The 16,980-nt window shown below is 50.9% G+C and overlaps 1 protein-coding gene and 1 pseudogene across 3 annotated transcripts; one reads left to right on the top strand and one right to left on the bottom strand.

The window, feature by feature from the left end:
- Positions 1-2,619: 2,619 nt before the first annotated feature.
- LOC136547586 (rhodanese-like/PpiC domain-containing protein 12, chloroplastic) lies at positions 2,620-6,382 on the bottom strand. 3 transcript variants are annotated; one of them, XM_066539549.1, is made up of 8 exons: positions 6,047-6,382; positions 5,429-5,551; positions 5,179-5,270; positions 4,326-4,426; positions 4,130-4,240; positions 3,322-3,430; positions 2,996-3,077; positions 2,620-2,923 (listed from the first exon to the last, which is right to left on the bottom strand). In XM_066539549.1, exons 1-8 carry the CDS (start codon positions 6,294-6,296, stop codon positions 2,871-2,873), a joined length of 921 nt encoding a protein of 306 aa, XP_066395646.1. In that variant the 5' UTR covers positions 6,297-6,382; the 3' UTR covers positions 2,620-2,870. The 3 variants fall into 3 exon arrangements, with proteins under 3 accessions (XP_066395646.1, XP_066395648.1, XP_066395649.1); XM_066539551.1 differs by having other exon boundaries at positions 3,027-3,077; XM_066539552.1 differs by lacking the exon at positions 2,996-3,077.
- Positions 6,383-6,554: 172 nt separating this feature from the next.
- LOC136542853 (SNF1-related protein kinase regulatory subunit beta-1-like) lies at positions 6,555-15,226 on the top strand (annotated as a pseudogene).
- Positions 15,227-16,980: the final 1,754 nt, after the last annotated feature.

Raw genomic sequence — 16,980 nt, 5'->3', positions numbered from 1 at the left:
AGCCAAGTCACTGAAACCGGTCCTCTAGAAAAATAGGGCGGTGCACCGCCATCACCATGGCGGTGACCTCCCTCGATGTGCCCGTCTCTGGAGGAAAACGGCAGTGGCATTGGACACCCAATGGCGGTGACCAGGCGGTGCACCACCGCACCCGAGGCGGTGTACACCAGCATGTCCTGTGACCACCCCAAACCAGCCGCTCTAGGCCCTTCTCTACCGAGCCCAGGTGGGCACCGCCCTAGGGGTGGTGGTGCCACCTAGGCACCTCCACTAGCTCACCGAGTTGCAAACTTTTGCGCGATTTGATCCACATCAACTCAAGCTACTCCCCACAAGCGATGCTAATTCTCAAAGTGTTTTCTCAAAACATATTAGAGTCAAGTTAGCATTTCTCAAAACATTTTTCATAAATATTTCCACTTGCTCTTCGATGTGCACTAGGCCTAAATACAATGCATGAAGTCCAACACCTAGTGGCACTAGATGACCGAATTGTCTAGTTAAGAACCCCTCTTATTAGTACGGTCATCTACCCTAAATGTGATCACACTCTCTATATTGTCTTGATCACTAAAACGCTGGCTATGGTTTACCACCGAACGCTGGCTGTGTCCGGTCGAGGAAAACCAGGTTTTGACCCTTACTGTACTCGACCGGACGCTGAGGTTCCAGCGTCCGGTCAGTTTTAACCGGAGCATCCGGTCAGCGTCATAGCCGTTGAAATCTGACGAACAACATTTGAAGCTGGTGACACGTGGCGTCCATCGGGTGACCGGACGCTGAGGGCCAGCGTCTGGTCAGAGCGCATTTTGCCCAGTAAAGGGGTATAACGACTCTATTTGATTGGGGCTCTATTTATAGCCCCATGGCCGGCTCAAGGGAGCTCTCTTGCACATTTTCATTGACATAGCAACCTTGTGAGCCTAGCCAAAATACTCCCATTCATCTACATCATTGATTCATTATCGTAGTGAGATTGAGAGTGATCCAAGTGCATTGCTTGAGTGATTGCATCTAGAGGCACTTAGTGATCGTGTTTCGCTGCGGATTTTGCTTGTTACTCTTGGTGGTTGCCGCCACCTAGACGGCTTGGAGCAGCGAGGATCGTCGAGCGAAGGTGGTGATTGTCTCCGGCTCCGATCGTGGTGATTGTGAGGGGTTCTTGACCTTTCCCCGGCGGAGCGCTAAAAGGTACTCTAGTGGATTGCTCGTGGCTTGTGTGATCCTCATCTTGTGTTGGTTGTGCGGCACCCTATTGAGGGTTTGGCGTGTGAAGCCAATTAGCGCGTGAACCTCCAAGTGAGTGAATCGCCACAACGAGGACTAGCTTGCCGGCAAGCAAGTGAACCTCGGTAAAATCATTGTGTTCATCATTGATTCCGAGGTGATTGGTCATCATTGTTATTCATCTTCGTGATTAATTGGTTCATTCATCTACACGGCGGTATAACCCTCTTGATCACTCTCTTTACTTTACCGCAAACTAGTTGACAAGCTCTTTAGTGTAGCTAGTTGTGAGAGCTTGCATGCTTGGTTGGTGTGGCTCTTTAGTTAGCCTTTGAGAGCACACTAACATAGGGTAGTGTCATTGCTCTTGTGTGAATTGACACTATCTAAACTAGAATTGTGGTAGGTGGCTTGCATTTTGAGTAGGCTAGCGCAACACTCGCTTCGCCTCATAATTGTCTAACCATTTGGTTAAGTGTTGTTGTAGAAATTTTTATTAGGCTATTCACCCCCCCTCTAGCCATTAGGACCTTTCAGAGGGGTGTTATGCTCGCCCCATGATAGGCGCGAAGAGTAACTCTAGTAGAGTTAGGTGTGAAGAGCGCCAAGTGGTCCGACTAGATCGAAGTGCTAGAGCTCTTGGGTGAGCACTCCCTTTGGTGGAGATAGTGAGCTTGTGGGCTCACCACTAGCAAGAGAATCGGCGGTAACCTTGGGCTTGCCTTAACGGGGATTAAGTGGTTGGCAAACCACCGAATTTCGGGATAAAAATCACTGTGTCATCATCTTCCCGTTGGTTTGTAATTCCCTAACACAAGCTTGTTTACTTGTTCATATATTGTGCCGGTGTGGTTGCTCTTGTGCTAGCTATCTTGTGTAGCTAAGTAGTCGAGCTCTCTAGTTTAGCTTGTGTAGCATTGCTAGTGAGTAGTGCTAGTGTGCTAGTGTTGCTTAGGCTTTGTGCGCTTTGCTTACTAGTATGTGTAGAAACTCCCCGTGTACTTGTTGACTAGTTGCATAGGTTTTGACCTTGCTAACTAGAATTGTGTAGGTGAGCTCCCACTAGTTCGGCACTTTAGTTACTTAGTTAGGATCTTTGTAAGGTGATAGTGAATATAGATAGAGGGGTATAGTTTTGGTTAGACCGATTAATTTATTTTTTATATTTGTTTCGGTTAACCAGCACAATTAGTTCTAAAAAGAACTATTCATCCCCTCTAGTCCGTCGTCTCGACCTGACATGGTGCTCAAGCCAGCCTTGACCCCTGTCGTTGTGAAGTCATTCGCCTATGCCCAACAAAGGGAGCGAGGGAGAGAGTACTTCAATTTGCAGTCCTCGGTGACAACTGACAAGTTAAGAACATCCAGAATCTCAGAATGTCACAACAGAAATTTCCTGATGAAACGGTTCATTCAATAAAGCAAATTCTCATGTATCTTTTTTTTTATACAAAAATAGCTGTATACATTTCCTCCGTAGGGATCCCAAAACTTCTGATACACAGTATGAGAAAGAAAATTGAGCTCTGAATTCAGGCATTGATCAACGACCGAACTATTGCCTATGATATATGAGAAGTTCCCAGCCATGGTTAACGGTCACAATGAGGATCCTCTAATACGTTGGGATGGAGGAGTCGGCTTTAACCGCATAGGCATGAATTCCACCTGCGACATTGTAAACTTTTTTGAAACCCTGCAAAATGATGGAAAATGAGGATTGAAAAGCACAATATTATTCACATATCGAATAAAAGAGTACGAGCACCCTTTTGCAGGAGTGTGAGTATACCAATTACCTGTGACTGCAACCATTTAGCCACCTGCATCGAGCGCATGCCATGGTGGCACTGAGAAAAAAAAAACAGATGACAAAGGGTCATTAAGTGGCATTATGCACCGCTGCTAATATAATCAATTTACCATCTCAACTTTCTTGAAAGTAGAAAGTACCAATTTTTTTTTCTTTCGAAGTTTAAAGAGGTGCAGTACTTGTGCTTCAAGCATGGAAATCTATATACTCCTATTCACTAGGTCATTACCATTAACTCAACACGAGAATACTGTCAGCAAGTTTCATGGAAAAGAATTTACCAGAACATAAGTGTCCTTTTGAGGATTAAACTCGTCTGTCATAACTGGTCCCCAGGTCCCAAATTGGCGGAGCGGTAGAACTTTGAAGCCTGGAAGTGAAGCTTTCACCCTGCCATGCAGGTAGTAGAAATTTAACATCAATCCAGTAGAAAATAATTAAATAAATAAAAGAATGAAACTGAACCTCATCACAATATCATTCCTGAAAATGCAAGAGAACTAAAAGTAATATACTAGCTGAATGAAATAATTGTATGTCCCGATTCGTGTGCTACAAGTATGTGAGGCACACTCTAAAATTTGTGCAGTTAGGATCTTCCAACTTCCAAGTATGAGGGGGTTGGTCCATATGAGATAAAGCTGCAATTAATGCTTACTTGTTTTAACAGCTTTAGCCTGATGACTTACAGATTTACTTTTGGAAACCACATAAAGTTACTGCAATTATTTAATAATTTAACATTTATGATCCAGTTCATTATTTGTGAGATCACGACAATGTATGGACATTACTCTCGATTCTCAAATGAGGACAAGTCCCAACTTTATCCATTCTGGTTAACACATAACCTACACCTTACAAAAAACCAATGTCATTGCAAAAGTTACTGATCTTTTTACCAGAACGCAATATCAGCAAAGTATTTGCATCCTCATTCATAAATGCAGATCTTACATTCTAAGGACAAAAGGCCACACATGTCTCACACACGAAGTTGGGGGCACTTGTCATGAATGCCATGTTAGTTTGATTATTGTGTGGAGACAAAATAAAAGGGAAAGAAAGTATAATGGTGAAATATCTTACACTTCATCAGGCTCCCGAACATCAATCAATTGAGCCTCTTCGAGAAAACTAGGGTCTTGCATTTTTGTGTGAAGCTCTTCTGGGTCAATGTCTTGCAGTACGCATTGATCCCTGGCATTTAGTAAGGAAGGTATCAGTTTCTGTTCATGCACACCTAATTACCAACACATAGTATTTCAATGTTAGTACCATGTACCTCTCAGCAAGAACTTGCAATAGATGCCATCCAAATTTTGTCTTACATCGTACAACTTTGTTCAAAGGAGCACTAAATGCTGCCTCCTCAAATTCTGGTACCTGCCCAATGCAAGTTTGAAAGTTCAAACTACAACTAGACAAACAGTACGAAAGTATATAAATGGATGAAAACCTAGACAGATAATTCAGTGGCTTTAGGTGCATATGCAGGTGACAGCCTTCAGTAAGCAGATAGTACAAATGTCTCCAACAAGAAGAAATAATTTGCGGTGAGGCTCTGAAAATTATGTGATAATTATGAGAGGTGACAGCCTTCAGTAAGCAGATAGTACAAATGTCTCCAACAAGAAGAAATAATTTGCGGTGAGACTCTGAAAATTATGTGATAATTATGAGAACCAATCCTACTACCTCGCATACCAGGGTTTCCACAATTGAAGAACAAAAAGCGTTGGGCGTACTGATCAAATTATTGAACCAGTGCTGGATATCACTTTTCCCCCCGGGGCAAGTTGCCTTAAATTTCTAATGCTTTGATAGTCAAGAGTAGAGACTATTTTGGCATGTGGAAGAATGAAGTGGCTGTACCAAAACAATAATATTTTCTTGTCTATCAATTGGTTGCCAACTCTAACATGTTGCAAGGAAAGAGTAAATCCTTATTACACTACATAAGTCAATTGAATGTCACAGTAGCCCAACGCAATGTACTCTAAAGCATAATTCTTTTTAGTTTACTGAATAGATTTCACCGACACTGCCCAGGTAAAGGAGGTAATAAATATATGTAAAGGCTACAAGAATACTGTCTTAGTCTACTACTATGCTAGAAAAACAAGTTAATGCTGTACCATCTGTCCCCTTCGAACCCACCCGAGCATACCACCATTTTCTTTGGATGGACATAAGGAGTGCTCCACAGCCAAATCACTCAAGTCTGCTCCTGAAATGTTCAATAATGCCATTTCCATTGTAATTGCATATGTTCCCAATTAACCCAAATTATGTACGTAAGCTGAGCACGTTAAATATCACGGTCCAAACAAGATTAGAAGGTCATCCAAAAGTACATACAAAGGTAGTTTGAGAATCAGATGGTACCTCCTGCAATGATACTCTTTTCGAGATCAACCAGAAGCCTGACATCCTTTTCACCAACAAGCAAGTGCTGAACTAGCAATTCTTTCCCCTCTCTTTGGACGCTGCCGGCGGCAGTGCAGAGAACTGAGCAGCAAAGACTTGTTTGAGTTTCTCAATTCAACCTTGTGAGTAGTAACATTCCAAATGCAAATGACTGCAACCAGTAGCCACGTTACATGATGGAAAGTGCAAAACATTCATTTCCACCAGGTGGCCTTCAGCCTTCAATATAAGATAAGTAGCAAAATCCTGTCAAACTACACAACTAAAAATGCTAGTACCAAATTGTCTGCGATTTTCTGAGCATGCAACTACTAGAATGTGCTAGGACCAATGAATTAATTTGCAAAACTAGCTGCACGCAATCACTCGAGAACAAGCCCCAGAAGCAACGCTATACACACTATGGAATCTAATGAGTATGATACTAAACGCAATACAGGAAGCTCAACAGCTCGCCATAAACAGCACCCCTAAACTACGCGAGAACACGGCGGAGATGAAATCCTCTACAAGACTACAACCATTCGACCACTGGCTCGAGAAACACACCCCCACCGTCAAAAATCACACACTCACCGCGTGTGGTCGGCCTGGAGGGGCCACCGGTTCCCCCGGGACGCATGGGCGCAGGCGCGGCCCACCTGGCGGAGAGAGAGGCCGGCTGAGTCGCCCTCGCCGACGGCGGTGCGGACGCCAGAGGCGCGAGGGCGGCGAGCGGGGAGGCGCACGCAAGCCTCGCGAGCGAGAGCGACGCCGCAGGAGCGGAGGAGGGAGATGGGGACGGGCGCGGGAGCTGCGCCGCTGCGCGGGCGCGAAGACCAAGCATGGCTGCCCTGCCCTGCCGAGGAAGGGGAGGGAGAGATTCCTTTGTTGGGAGCAGGATGCTCTACCTCTCGCCTCGTGCTGCTGCTTCTCCCTGAAGATTGAAGAAGGAGCCGGGGCCGGGCTTTGTCAGACGATGGGCCGAGCCTTTCAGCCGCTCCTTCCTACGTGGACCGAAAGATTTTATGAGCTGAGAAGAAATAAAAAGTGAGCCCACGAACTTTGGCGTGCACGCGGTCGGCACTCCCGGCGGAGTCGCGTGATGCATGCCTCGGAGCGTGGGTCCCGCAGATGCACGCACACGCACGGCACGGCGCAAGAGAAGCACGCACGCATCCCGCGGCAGGCAGGCGTGCCTCCGCGGGGATCCCCAGGCCAGGCCAGAGATGGGCAACGCGAGCGGCCGGGCGGAAGACCTCGCGGACGCCGACATGGACGACGGCAACCACGTGCGCCGCGCCTCCGCCTCCTCCTCCGCGGGCTACGTCCGCGGCGGCGGCTCGTCGTCGTCCCCGCCGACGAGCCCGCCGAGGCCGCATTCGCCGCGGATGTTCGTGCCCCAGGTCAGATCGCCGGCCTTCTCATGATTCATCACATATGAAATGCTATGGTTACGCCTCGCCTCCTCGAATTCGAATTATTTGGCTCGGCCGGCCGGCGTTCCTCATCGCCACGACGCACGTGTACGTAGTTGATCGCTTGGGATTTGTGTCCGTTCTGGTCCGGGCGTTTGGCCTGGAATGTTTTTGGTTTTGTTGCGAGCTCGTTTAATTTGGCTGATGGCTGCGCTAGTTCATGGTGCGAGGATTGTTTGTGTTTTGACGAGCTCAGAACATGCATGATGATGCGCCAAGGCATTAACTAACTAGAATGTTCAGCCTTATGTCTCTGACACTCTAATGTTGCCTGAAGATAATAATCTCTGTATAACCAGTTTTTTTCCCACTGTACAAGCGGGGTTTTCTTTTGCTCTGAGCTATGATAACATGGGTTTACTACTAGTGTATCGTCATCACTCCCTTAGTTTTATTTAACGTAGTTATTAATCACCCTGTTCGCTTATGTTGAAATTTGGCTTATGCTGATACTTATGCTGAAATATTATGGGAGAAAAACATTGTTCCATAGCTCATGCGAACAGGTGATTATGTTTTTAGATTTTCATAGTAGACAATGGCTGTATCCAAGAATGTAGGCCCTTTTAGTGTTTTCTTACCAAGGGATCAAATATTTGGCAGGGGGAAAAAAGACTTTTCATAGGGACAACAATATGTATGAGATGGTGTACGTCCTCCTATTATTATTGTGTTGTTATGAAAATTAAGGCTACTGATATGATACTTTTTACACGTGTATTGTAACCTCTTGATTGGCTAAAATCTAGTTTTTATTGATGTTAACAATGTTGCAGAGTGTATGTATACACGTGGACATTGATTTTTGTGTTATTCGGATTTTGGTGGAACAATGCAGCTTTGCCCATTCATTAGCAAATTTTATTATACTTCTATGATTCATTTGTAGCATTCTACTATCTCATAACATGCAGGATTCTCTGATCTATATATCATTTTTTTTCCTCTGGTAAAATTGTTGGAGTATGTGTGTATTAAGGCCCATATATGGCCCATGTATGACTCCCATATAGCTACCCTTCCAGGGTTAGCCCAAGAGTAAGGAATTACAATTCTATCATGGTATCAGCTTAGGTTTTCCCTTTCCTCCCTCTCCCAGCCGCCAGGCAGGCAGCCGCCGCCGGCAGCCGCTGCCGCCATGGCCGGTGGCCCACCACCTCCTCCCCCTCCCTCCTACTTCCACTGCTTCCCCCTCTTCCTTCCACCTGGGCGCAAATCGCGAGCCGCGCGCGCCCCGGAGACCCAGCCGCCGCCGTCGCTTCTCTTCTCGCCGTCGTGGCCCTTCCCGGCGCGGATGCGGGCGGCGCGGCTGCGGACGGGGCGGATGCGGGCCTCCCCGACGCGGATGCGGGCGGCGCGGATGCTCGCGCGGCTGCGGGCTTCCACGACGACGCCGCACGCGCGCGCGCGGACTTCCAGGCTCCTTTTCCCGCCCCGCCTCCTCTGCCATTTCACGCAGCGCCTCCACCGGACTCCGCCCTCGCAGCGGCTCTCGTCACCGCCCGGGCCGCTGCCGCGGAGGGCCAGGCACGCCTGCGCGCGGCGGCCCAAGCCTGGGAGCGGGAGCGCGATGCGGCCGATGTTCTGGCCCGTCAGATCGCCGAGGCGGAGCAACTCCTCGTCCATCCGTTGTACCACGACACCACTGCCACCTCGTCTGCTTCACGTCCGTCCCCTACAGTGGCCCTCTGGCCTAACTCGGCTAATCCCCTCGTCGCGCAGCTGCACTACCAAGCCGGTGGTGTCCAGAACATCCGGAGCCTGGTTCCTATCGTCCTCGACCCTGAGTCGCCCTCCTACGCCCGCTGGCGGGACCTGGTCCTTCTCATCCTCTGCCGCTACGCCCTCGATGACCACGTCCTCACCGACGCCCCGCCTGCGGCTCGAACCCCTTCATGGTTGCGTCTCGACAGCATCGTCCTCTCGTGGATCCTGGGGACCATCTCCCTCGACCTTCACGACCTCGTCCGCAGCACCCCTGAGAGCACCGCCCGCCAGGCCTGGCTGGCGCTCGAGGGCCAGTTCCTAGGCAACGCCGAAGCCCGGGCCCTGCGTCTCAACGCAAGCTTCCGCACCTTCGTCCAGGGCGACCTCTCCGTTGGCGAGTACTGCCGGAAGATGAAGACCATGGCAGACTCCCTCGGTGACCTTGGCTGGGCCGTGGAGGACCGAATCTTGGTCCTCAACGTCCTTCGTGGCCTCAACGAGCGGTACAGCCACCTCCGCACCTGGATCACCCGGCAGCGGCCCTTTCCCACCTTCCTCCAGGTCCGTGACGACCTTGTCATGGAGGAGCTCACTCAGGGCATCACGCCTGGGTCACTACCCACGCCGGGGTCCTCGTCTCCCTTGACTGCTCTTGCCGCCACTCCTCCGCCACGTCCTTCCGCTCCACCAGCGTTGTCCCTTCTTGGTCCTCCTCCTCCCGGGCCGAGCGGGGGTGGGGGGGGGCGTGGCGGCCGTCGTCGACACGGGGGGGGGGGGGGGGGCGTGGTGCGGGCCCTGGCCGTGGGAGTACTCCGATGGCTCCACGGGGTACACCCTGGCCCTTCTTCAACAACCCTTGGTCAGGGCGCATCTCCATGTGGCCCTTCTAGGCTCCCGGGGGCGAGCCTGGTCCATCGGCGGCCATGCTCACCGGCGCCGTCCTAGTCGCCCCGTTCTCGTCGCCGTGGGCTCCACCTACCTGTACCACGCCAGGGCCTATCGGTTGGGACCCGATGGCTTTGGCCCACTCTTTTGGCACCATGACCCTGACTCCTCCAGTCGGCCCAGACTGGATCACCGACTCGGGTGCTACCTTCCACACCACCCTCAACCCTGGTATACTCTCTTCTGTTCATCCTCCTCCTTCCTTCCACCCTTCGTCCATCATGGTCGCCAATGGTTCGTGTCTTCCTATCACTTCCGTGGGTGCCGCTCACACTCATGGCTCTTTTTGTCTTTCGGATGTCCTTGTTGCTCCCTCTATGGTTCACAACCTCCTTTCTATTCGTCGTTTTACAGCTGACAATTCATGTTCTGTTGAATTTGACTCATCTGGTCTTACTGTGAAGGATTTGGCTTCCCGGCGTCCTCTTCTCCGATGTGACAGCACGGGGCCCCTTTACACCCTTTGGTTTCCTGCGTCTGCTTCTTCCGCTTCGCCCTCCGCTTCGTCAGCTGCTTTTGCCGCCACCACTTCATCCACTACATGGCACCGGCATCTTGGGCATCCTGGCCGTAATGCTTTGACCCAGCTTAGTCATAGTTCCGACATACCATGTACTCGGGCTCACGATGAGCACTTGTGTCAGGCATGCCAACTGGGCCGTCATGTTTGTCTTCCTTTCCCTACCTCCTCTTCCCATGCGACCCATATTTTTGATCTTGTACATTGCGACCTATGGACGTCACCTGTTATGAGCATTTCTGGCTATAAATACTATCTTGTCGTGCTTGATGATTTCTCTCATTATTCTTGGACTTTTCCCTTGCGTGCTAAGTCTGATGCATTCCCCACGCTTCTCCACTTTTTCGCCTGGGTGTCTACTTAGTTCGGCCTCACCATCAGGGCCGTTCAGTGTGACAATGGGCGTGAGTTCGATAACTCCAACTCTCGTGCTTTCTTCCTCTCTCACGGTGTGCAGTTACGCATGTCATGTCCCTATACCTCCTCCCAGAACGGTAAGGCTGAGCGCATGATTCGCACCACGAACGACACCATGCGCACCCTTCTGTTCTAGGCTTCGCTTCCTGCTCACTTCTGGGCTGAGAGTTTGCACACCTCCACCTACCTCCTTAACCGCCTACCTTCCGTTGCCTGTCCAGCTCCCACTCCACACCATGCTCTCTTCGGTACCCCCCTCGTTACGATCACCTTCGTGTCTTCGGGTGTGCATGTTACCCTAACACCACTGCCACTGCTCCCCACAAGCTGGCTCCCCGTTCGACTCAGTGTGTCTTCCTCGGGTACTCCCCAGATCACAAGGGGTACCGTTGCTTTGACCTCACCTCTCGTCGGATCCTCATCTCTCGCCACGTGGTGTTTGACGAGTCCGTCTTCCCTTTCTCCACCACCTCCCCACCCCCCTCCACCACCGACCTTGACCTCTTCTCCCTATTTCCCACTGACACGGTGGACCAGCCACCATTGTCGTTGTGTCCTGCAGGTACTACTCCACCGTGCCCTTCGCCGGCTCCGTGCTCCGGCTCGACGCCCTCTGGTGCGGCCCCTGACCCTGCGCCCAGCGCGGGTCCGGCGACGCTGGACTCCGGTGCTGCTCCTGGCCCTACGCCCTGCGCGGGTCCGGAGACCTCGGCTTCAGCACCTGCTGCGCGTTTCGCACAGCCGGTGCGTGTCTACCACCGCCGAGTGCGTCCGGCTCCGCTGCATCCGAAGCCGGCCCCGCCACCACCGTCGCCGCCTCGGTCACCACCGGTGGTCTCTTCTCCGCCGTCGACACCTACGCCGCCACCTCCGCCCCCGGTTGCCCGTGTCGCGCAGTCGGTGTACCACCCGCCTCTCCTGCACCGACACCCGCGTCATGTTCACCCTATGGTGACGCGGCACGCGGCTGGTACCCTGCGGCCCCTGGCTCTCGCAGCGATGCCAGGCGAGTCGCAGGTCTCTCCTGTACCCTCTTCCGTTCGCGCTGCCTTGTTAGATCCGCACTGGCGTCGCGCGATGGAGGAGGAGTACGCGGCACTCCTCGCCAACCAGACATGGGATCTGGTGCCCCGTCCGCCTGGCTCCAACGTTGTTACCGGCAAGTGGATCTAGACACACAAGCGATGGGCTGATGGTTCCCTTGATCGGTACAAGGCTCGCTGGGTTCTCCGGGGTTTCACTCAACGCCCTGGCGTCGACTACGATGAGACGTTCAGTCCAGTGGTGAAGCCGACTACCATCCGCATGGTTCTCTCACTGGCTCTCTCTCGCTCCTGGCACGTGCACTAGCTCGACGTCAAGAATGCCTTTCTGCATGGTACTCTGACTGAGACAGTCTACTGCAGCCAGCCTGCGGGCTTCGTTGACTCTTCTCGTCTTGATATGATCTGCCGGCTCAACAAGTCCCTCTATGGCCTCAAGCAGGCCCCTCGGGCTTGGTACTCTCGGTTTGCTGCTTACCTGCTGACATTGGGATTCGTGGAGGCAAAGTCAGATACTTCTCTGTTTATCTATCACCACGGCGCTGAGACTGCCTATCTGCTGCTCTATGTTGATGACATTGTGCTCACAGCCTCCAGTCCATCACTCCTCCGGCGTATCATCACCTCTCTTCAACAGGAGTTCGCTATGAAGGATCTTAGTGTGCTCCATCACTTCCTCGGCGTCACAGTTCAGCCTCGTCCCATCGGTCTCCTTCTTCACCAGCGACAGTACACTCTTGATATCCTGGAGCGAGCTGGGATGACTGACTGTAAGCCCTGCTCCACTCCAGTTGACACTCAGGCCAAGCTGTCAGAGGCAGCGGGCAACCCAGTACCAAACCCCACTGCGTACCGGAGCCTTGCAGGAGCACTTCAGTACCTCACCTTCATCAGGCCAGACATCACCTATGCAGTTCAGCAGATATGCCTCCACATGCATGATCCCCGAGAGCCCCACCTCACTGCTCTCAAGCGCCTCCTCCGCTACCTCCGAGGCACTGTCGACTACGGCCTGCTACTCCACCGGTCTCACTCCACCGATCTCGTCGTCTACACTGACGCCGACTGGGCCGGGTGTCCAGACACTCGACGCTCCACTTCCGGCTATGCTGTTTTTCTGGGCGGCAACCTGGTGTCCTGGTCGTCCAAGCGCCAGCCGGTGGTCTCCCGTTCCAGTGCCGAGGCGGAGTACCGCGCTGTCGCTAACGGCGTGGCGGAGGCCTCCTGGCTCCGCCAACTTCTTGCCGAGCTCCACAGTCCCCTCTCCCGGAGCACGCTTGTTTACTGCGACAACGTCAGTGCGGTGTACCTCTCCACCAACCCTGTTCAGCACCAGCGGACTAAGCATGTGGAGATCGACCTTCACTTTGTCCACGATCGGGTCGCCATCGGCGATGTTCGGGTCCTCCATGTCCCGACCGCCTCCCAGTTTGCTGACATCTTCACCAAGGGCCTCCCGTCCTCCACATTCTCCGAGTTTTGCTCCAGCCTCAACATCACCGGTGGCTAGTTGCGTCTGTGGAGGAGCTCGTGTGTGTTCTTCTTTTCATGTCCAGTCTGCAACTCCGCTGTGACGGTAGTTCAAACTGCGGGGGGTGTTGGAGTATGTGTGTATTAAGGCCCATATATGGCCCATGTATGACTCCCATATAGCTACCCTTCCAGGGTTAGCCCAAGAGTAAGGAATTACAATTCTATCAAAAATTAATTGGAGTATTTGATACATTTCAGAGTCCTGTAACTCCGTTGCAAAGAGCTGCAGAAGTACCTCCTCCAATGTTCAACCAGATATTGATGAATCAACAACAGGAGGATTCTGATGGCCCACCTCAAAAGAAAATTCCCACGTTGCTTACGTGGACTCTTGGGGGGAGAAATATCTATGTAGAAGGATCATGGGACAAGTGGACGTCAAAGTACAGTCAGACAGAAATATATATGTCTTCCATTTTATCCTATGCCTCTGAAACTTATCAATAGAAGAGAGTTTATTCTGACTGTTAACATGTACATACATGACAGGAAACCTGTTGAGAAATCCGGAAAAGATCACACCATTCTGCTGATGCTTTCATCTGGAGTTCACCGTTATAGATTCATTGTAGATGGGGAAAGAAGATTTATACCCGATCTTCCCTGCGAAACCGACAATATGGGTCAGATTGTGAACCTAGTAGATGTCCATGTAAGTATTCTCCCTTTCACACTGAATATCTGGCTCCACTTACTATGTGTTTGAATTTGAGCTTTACTGAACTCAACATGCTGCTATTAGTGTTTCTGTGTTTATATAGGTTAAACATATACTTAACCACAAGAATCAGGCAGAATGCATATGGAAATGTACCATTTACACATGATATAATAGCCGGTCAAGTCCGTTTGTCTGAATGTTATATTCTAACAGCCTGTTCGGTTGGATGGTTCGTATCGTTGCTGGTTCGTGAAGAAGTACTGCTGGCTGGTTTGTGTGAGAGAAAAATACTGTTCTGGCTGGAAATTTACGATCATTTACTACAAGCGTTGATTATTACAGACCAATTAACTGAACATTAAACTAATTGCTCACTGGAGTTTCGCTGGAGAGAAACCCAAATTAAACGAAATCACAATTTAGACTTTTAGATTGTTACACGGAAAGAACCGAGCCCTTGTTTAGTTACCCCAAAATCCAAACTTTGGCACTGCAAAAAGAAGATTTCCTGTCACATCAAACTTGCGGTATATGCATGGAGTACTAAATGTTGACGAAATCAAAAACTAATTGCACAGTTTGGTTGTACTTTGCAAGACGAACGTTTTGAGTCTAATTAGTCAACGATTGGACAATTATTACCAAATACAAACGAAATGCTACAGTGCACTACAGTGATCTACGATTCCGGCGGCGCCAACTTCGGCCGGCAACTAAACGGGGCCCGAAAAGATATAACTGTAGAAAGATCATCTGTAAAGCATGATTTCAGTTTTACCAAGTCGACTGCTCACTGCATGCACCTTCCTTTGTGTAGACTCGGCTGGCTGTTGTAATCTTACTCTTGTTTGATTCTTCAAAAAAAAAAAAAATCTTACTCCTTTTTGCATCATGCAGGACTTCATTCCTGAAAGTGTGGAAAGTGTCTCTGAGCTCATGGCTCCTCCCTCCCCGGACTCCAGCTACGGTTTCCATGTTCCTGGCGAAAAGGAGTTCGCCAAGGAGCCTCCTCAGCTGCCGGCCCAGCTCTACCTCGGCGTGCTGAATTCTCGGAGCTCGGAAGAAGGCTGCGCGAGGCCGAGGCACGTCGTCCTCGACCATCTCTACATCGAGAAGGGCTGGGGCGCACAGCCGCTGGTGGCCCTCGGCTACACCCACAGGTTCCGCTCCAAGTACGTGACCTGCGTCCTGTACAAGGCCATCGAGCGGTAACCTGACCGCGGGATGTGCTGCCGACAAGCTCATCTCTGAGCCGGCCGGCAACTATAGCTAGCGTTGATGAACTTGGCAGTTCATTCAGGTTTAGAAGTCTCTCCTGCATAATTCGTTCATCTGATGAACTAAAGAGGTGGGTGCAAATCCATGTGAATCTTTTTTTTTAGCTATTAGCTTAGCAATTCTGATTCTTCAAACTTTCTTGGGTTAATTAGATCTATGCCATTATAACTTCTTCGTTTCTGAAGAACGTCATTACTATTCGTCTATTTTGAAGCATGCCATTACAATTCTTCGTTTCTCACAAATATGCCACATAATACGTATGGACATGGCCTGGGCATAGATGCAGCGTATACGAAGACGTATATTTCATCACCCCTGTCACCGACACGCGGGCCCCACATGTCATCTTCTTCTTCCTCCTCTCCCTCTCCATCCCGACGCGGCCACGGCCATGGCGAGCAGCAGCACGTCGAGCAGCGTCGCAAGCGAGCAAGCAGGCGAGCAGCAACAGCAGCATGTCGAGCAGCGCCGCAGGCGAGCAAGCGGGCGAGCAGCAGCGCGTTGGACTGGGCTGGGGGCGGGGAAGGGGCCGTGCCTGGTGGAGCTCGCGGGGACGGGGATGGGACCGCGCCTGCTGGAGCTCGCGGGCATGGGGATGGGGTCGCGCCTGCTGGATCTCGCGGGGGCGGGGTCGCTGCAGCACACAGGGACAGGGCCACGCTTGCCGGAGCCGGGAACCGGGAGCCCGTGGTCGACCTGCACCGGATCCGGTGGAGCCCACGGGCGCACCGACCATGGAGGCACTTGTGAAGCTTGACCTGCGTCGGATTCATGGAGGAGGAGGTGTGCCGGGCGCCAGCCATGGAGGTACTCGTGAAGCCCAACCGGCGCCGTATCCATGGAGGAGGAGGTCCGCCGGACGCCGGCCATGGAGGAGGAGGCGCCCGCCGCCGGGGAAGGCCAGCAGCACGCCGAGCAGCGGCGCGCGGGGTCACGACAGCGGCTCGTCGGCTCGCCCGCAAGCCCGCAGCCGCTGCCGCCGGCAACGCCCGCCGTGGCCGCGTCGGGATGGAGAGAGAGAGACGAGGAGAGGAAGAAGAAGATGACATGTGGGACCCGCGTGTCAGTGACAGGGGAGATGAAGTATACGTCTTCGTATATGTCTGCAGCTAGGCCCAGGCTGTGTCCATACGTATTCAGTGGCATTTTTGTACGAAACGAAAAAGCTATAATGACATAGATCCAATTAACCCAACTTTCTTTGGGATAATGATAATTTTGACGGCTTGTTGCCGGGACAGTAGGATGTCAGTCTCAGGCCTGCTTATTGACATGTGCAAATGGTGGAGATTTTACTGCTGTGGTCTGGCATTTTCTAAGCTTAGAGCTCAAGAAGATTCCAGGGGCAGTTGGGCCGGATCTCAGAAATTGATTGAATATCGAAAGCCCACGAGCACTAGACGTGCCACAATCCGAATAGCTACAAATCGAAGGGTTCCTTTGAGAACTGATTGGAATTTTGGCGCTCTGCGTCGCAACCGCGTGGAGGCTATACACGCCATTTCCCTCGTTTGAAAAAAGCCAAGTACCCTCCATAATCCAGATTCCTTAGCTTTAGGGCCCCACGTGTTCGCATCGTCCGGCAAAAGTCGCTGACCTCACCTTAACGGAGTTGTTCCAAATTTACCAAAATGACCAAATTTCTTATATCTCCTTGATAATACTAGCTTCTACTGTGGAATTTAATCATTTATTGTTTAAAAATCCTAAATTTCATTGGTGATTCGTGTTCAAGCAGCTGTTACCAAAACGACCAAGTTTCTTACATCTTCGTGATAATAGTTGCCTCTATTCTGAAATTCAATTATTGTTTAATAAAAAATCCTAAATTTCTACGATGATTCGTGTTCAAGCAGCCATCGCAGGTGAAGTATAATAATCTATAAAGAGAGTTGGCGGACTAGCACGCTTATATCCTACTCATGAGAAATGATGTACTCCGTATA

Source organism: Miscanthus floridulus, chromosome 3, assembly GCF_019320115.1.
Source record: "Miscanthus floridulus cultivar M001 chromosome 3, ASM1932011v1, whole genome shotgun sequence".
Classification (NCBI taxonomy): Eukaryota; Viridiplantae; Streptophyta; class Magnoliopsida; order Poales; family Poaceae; genus Miscanthus; species Miscanthus floridulus.
This window is presented reverse-complemented; position numbering and strand designations above follow the sequence as displayed.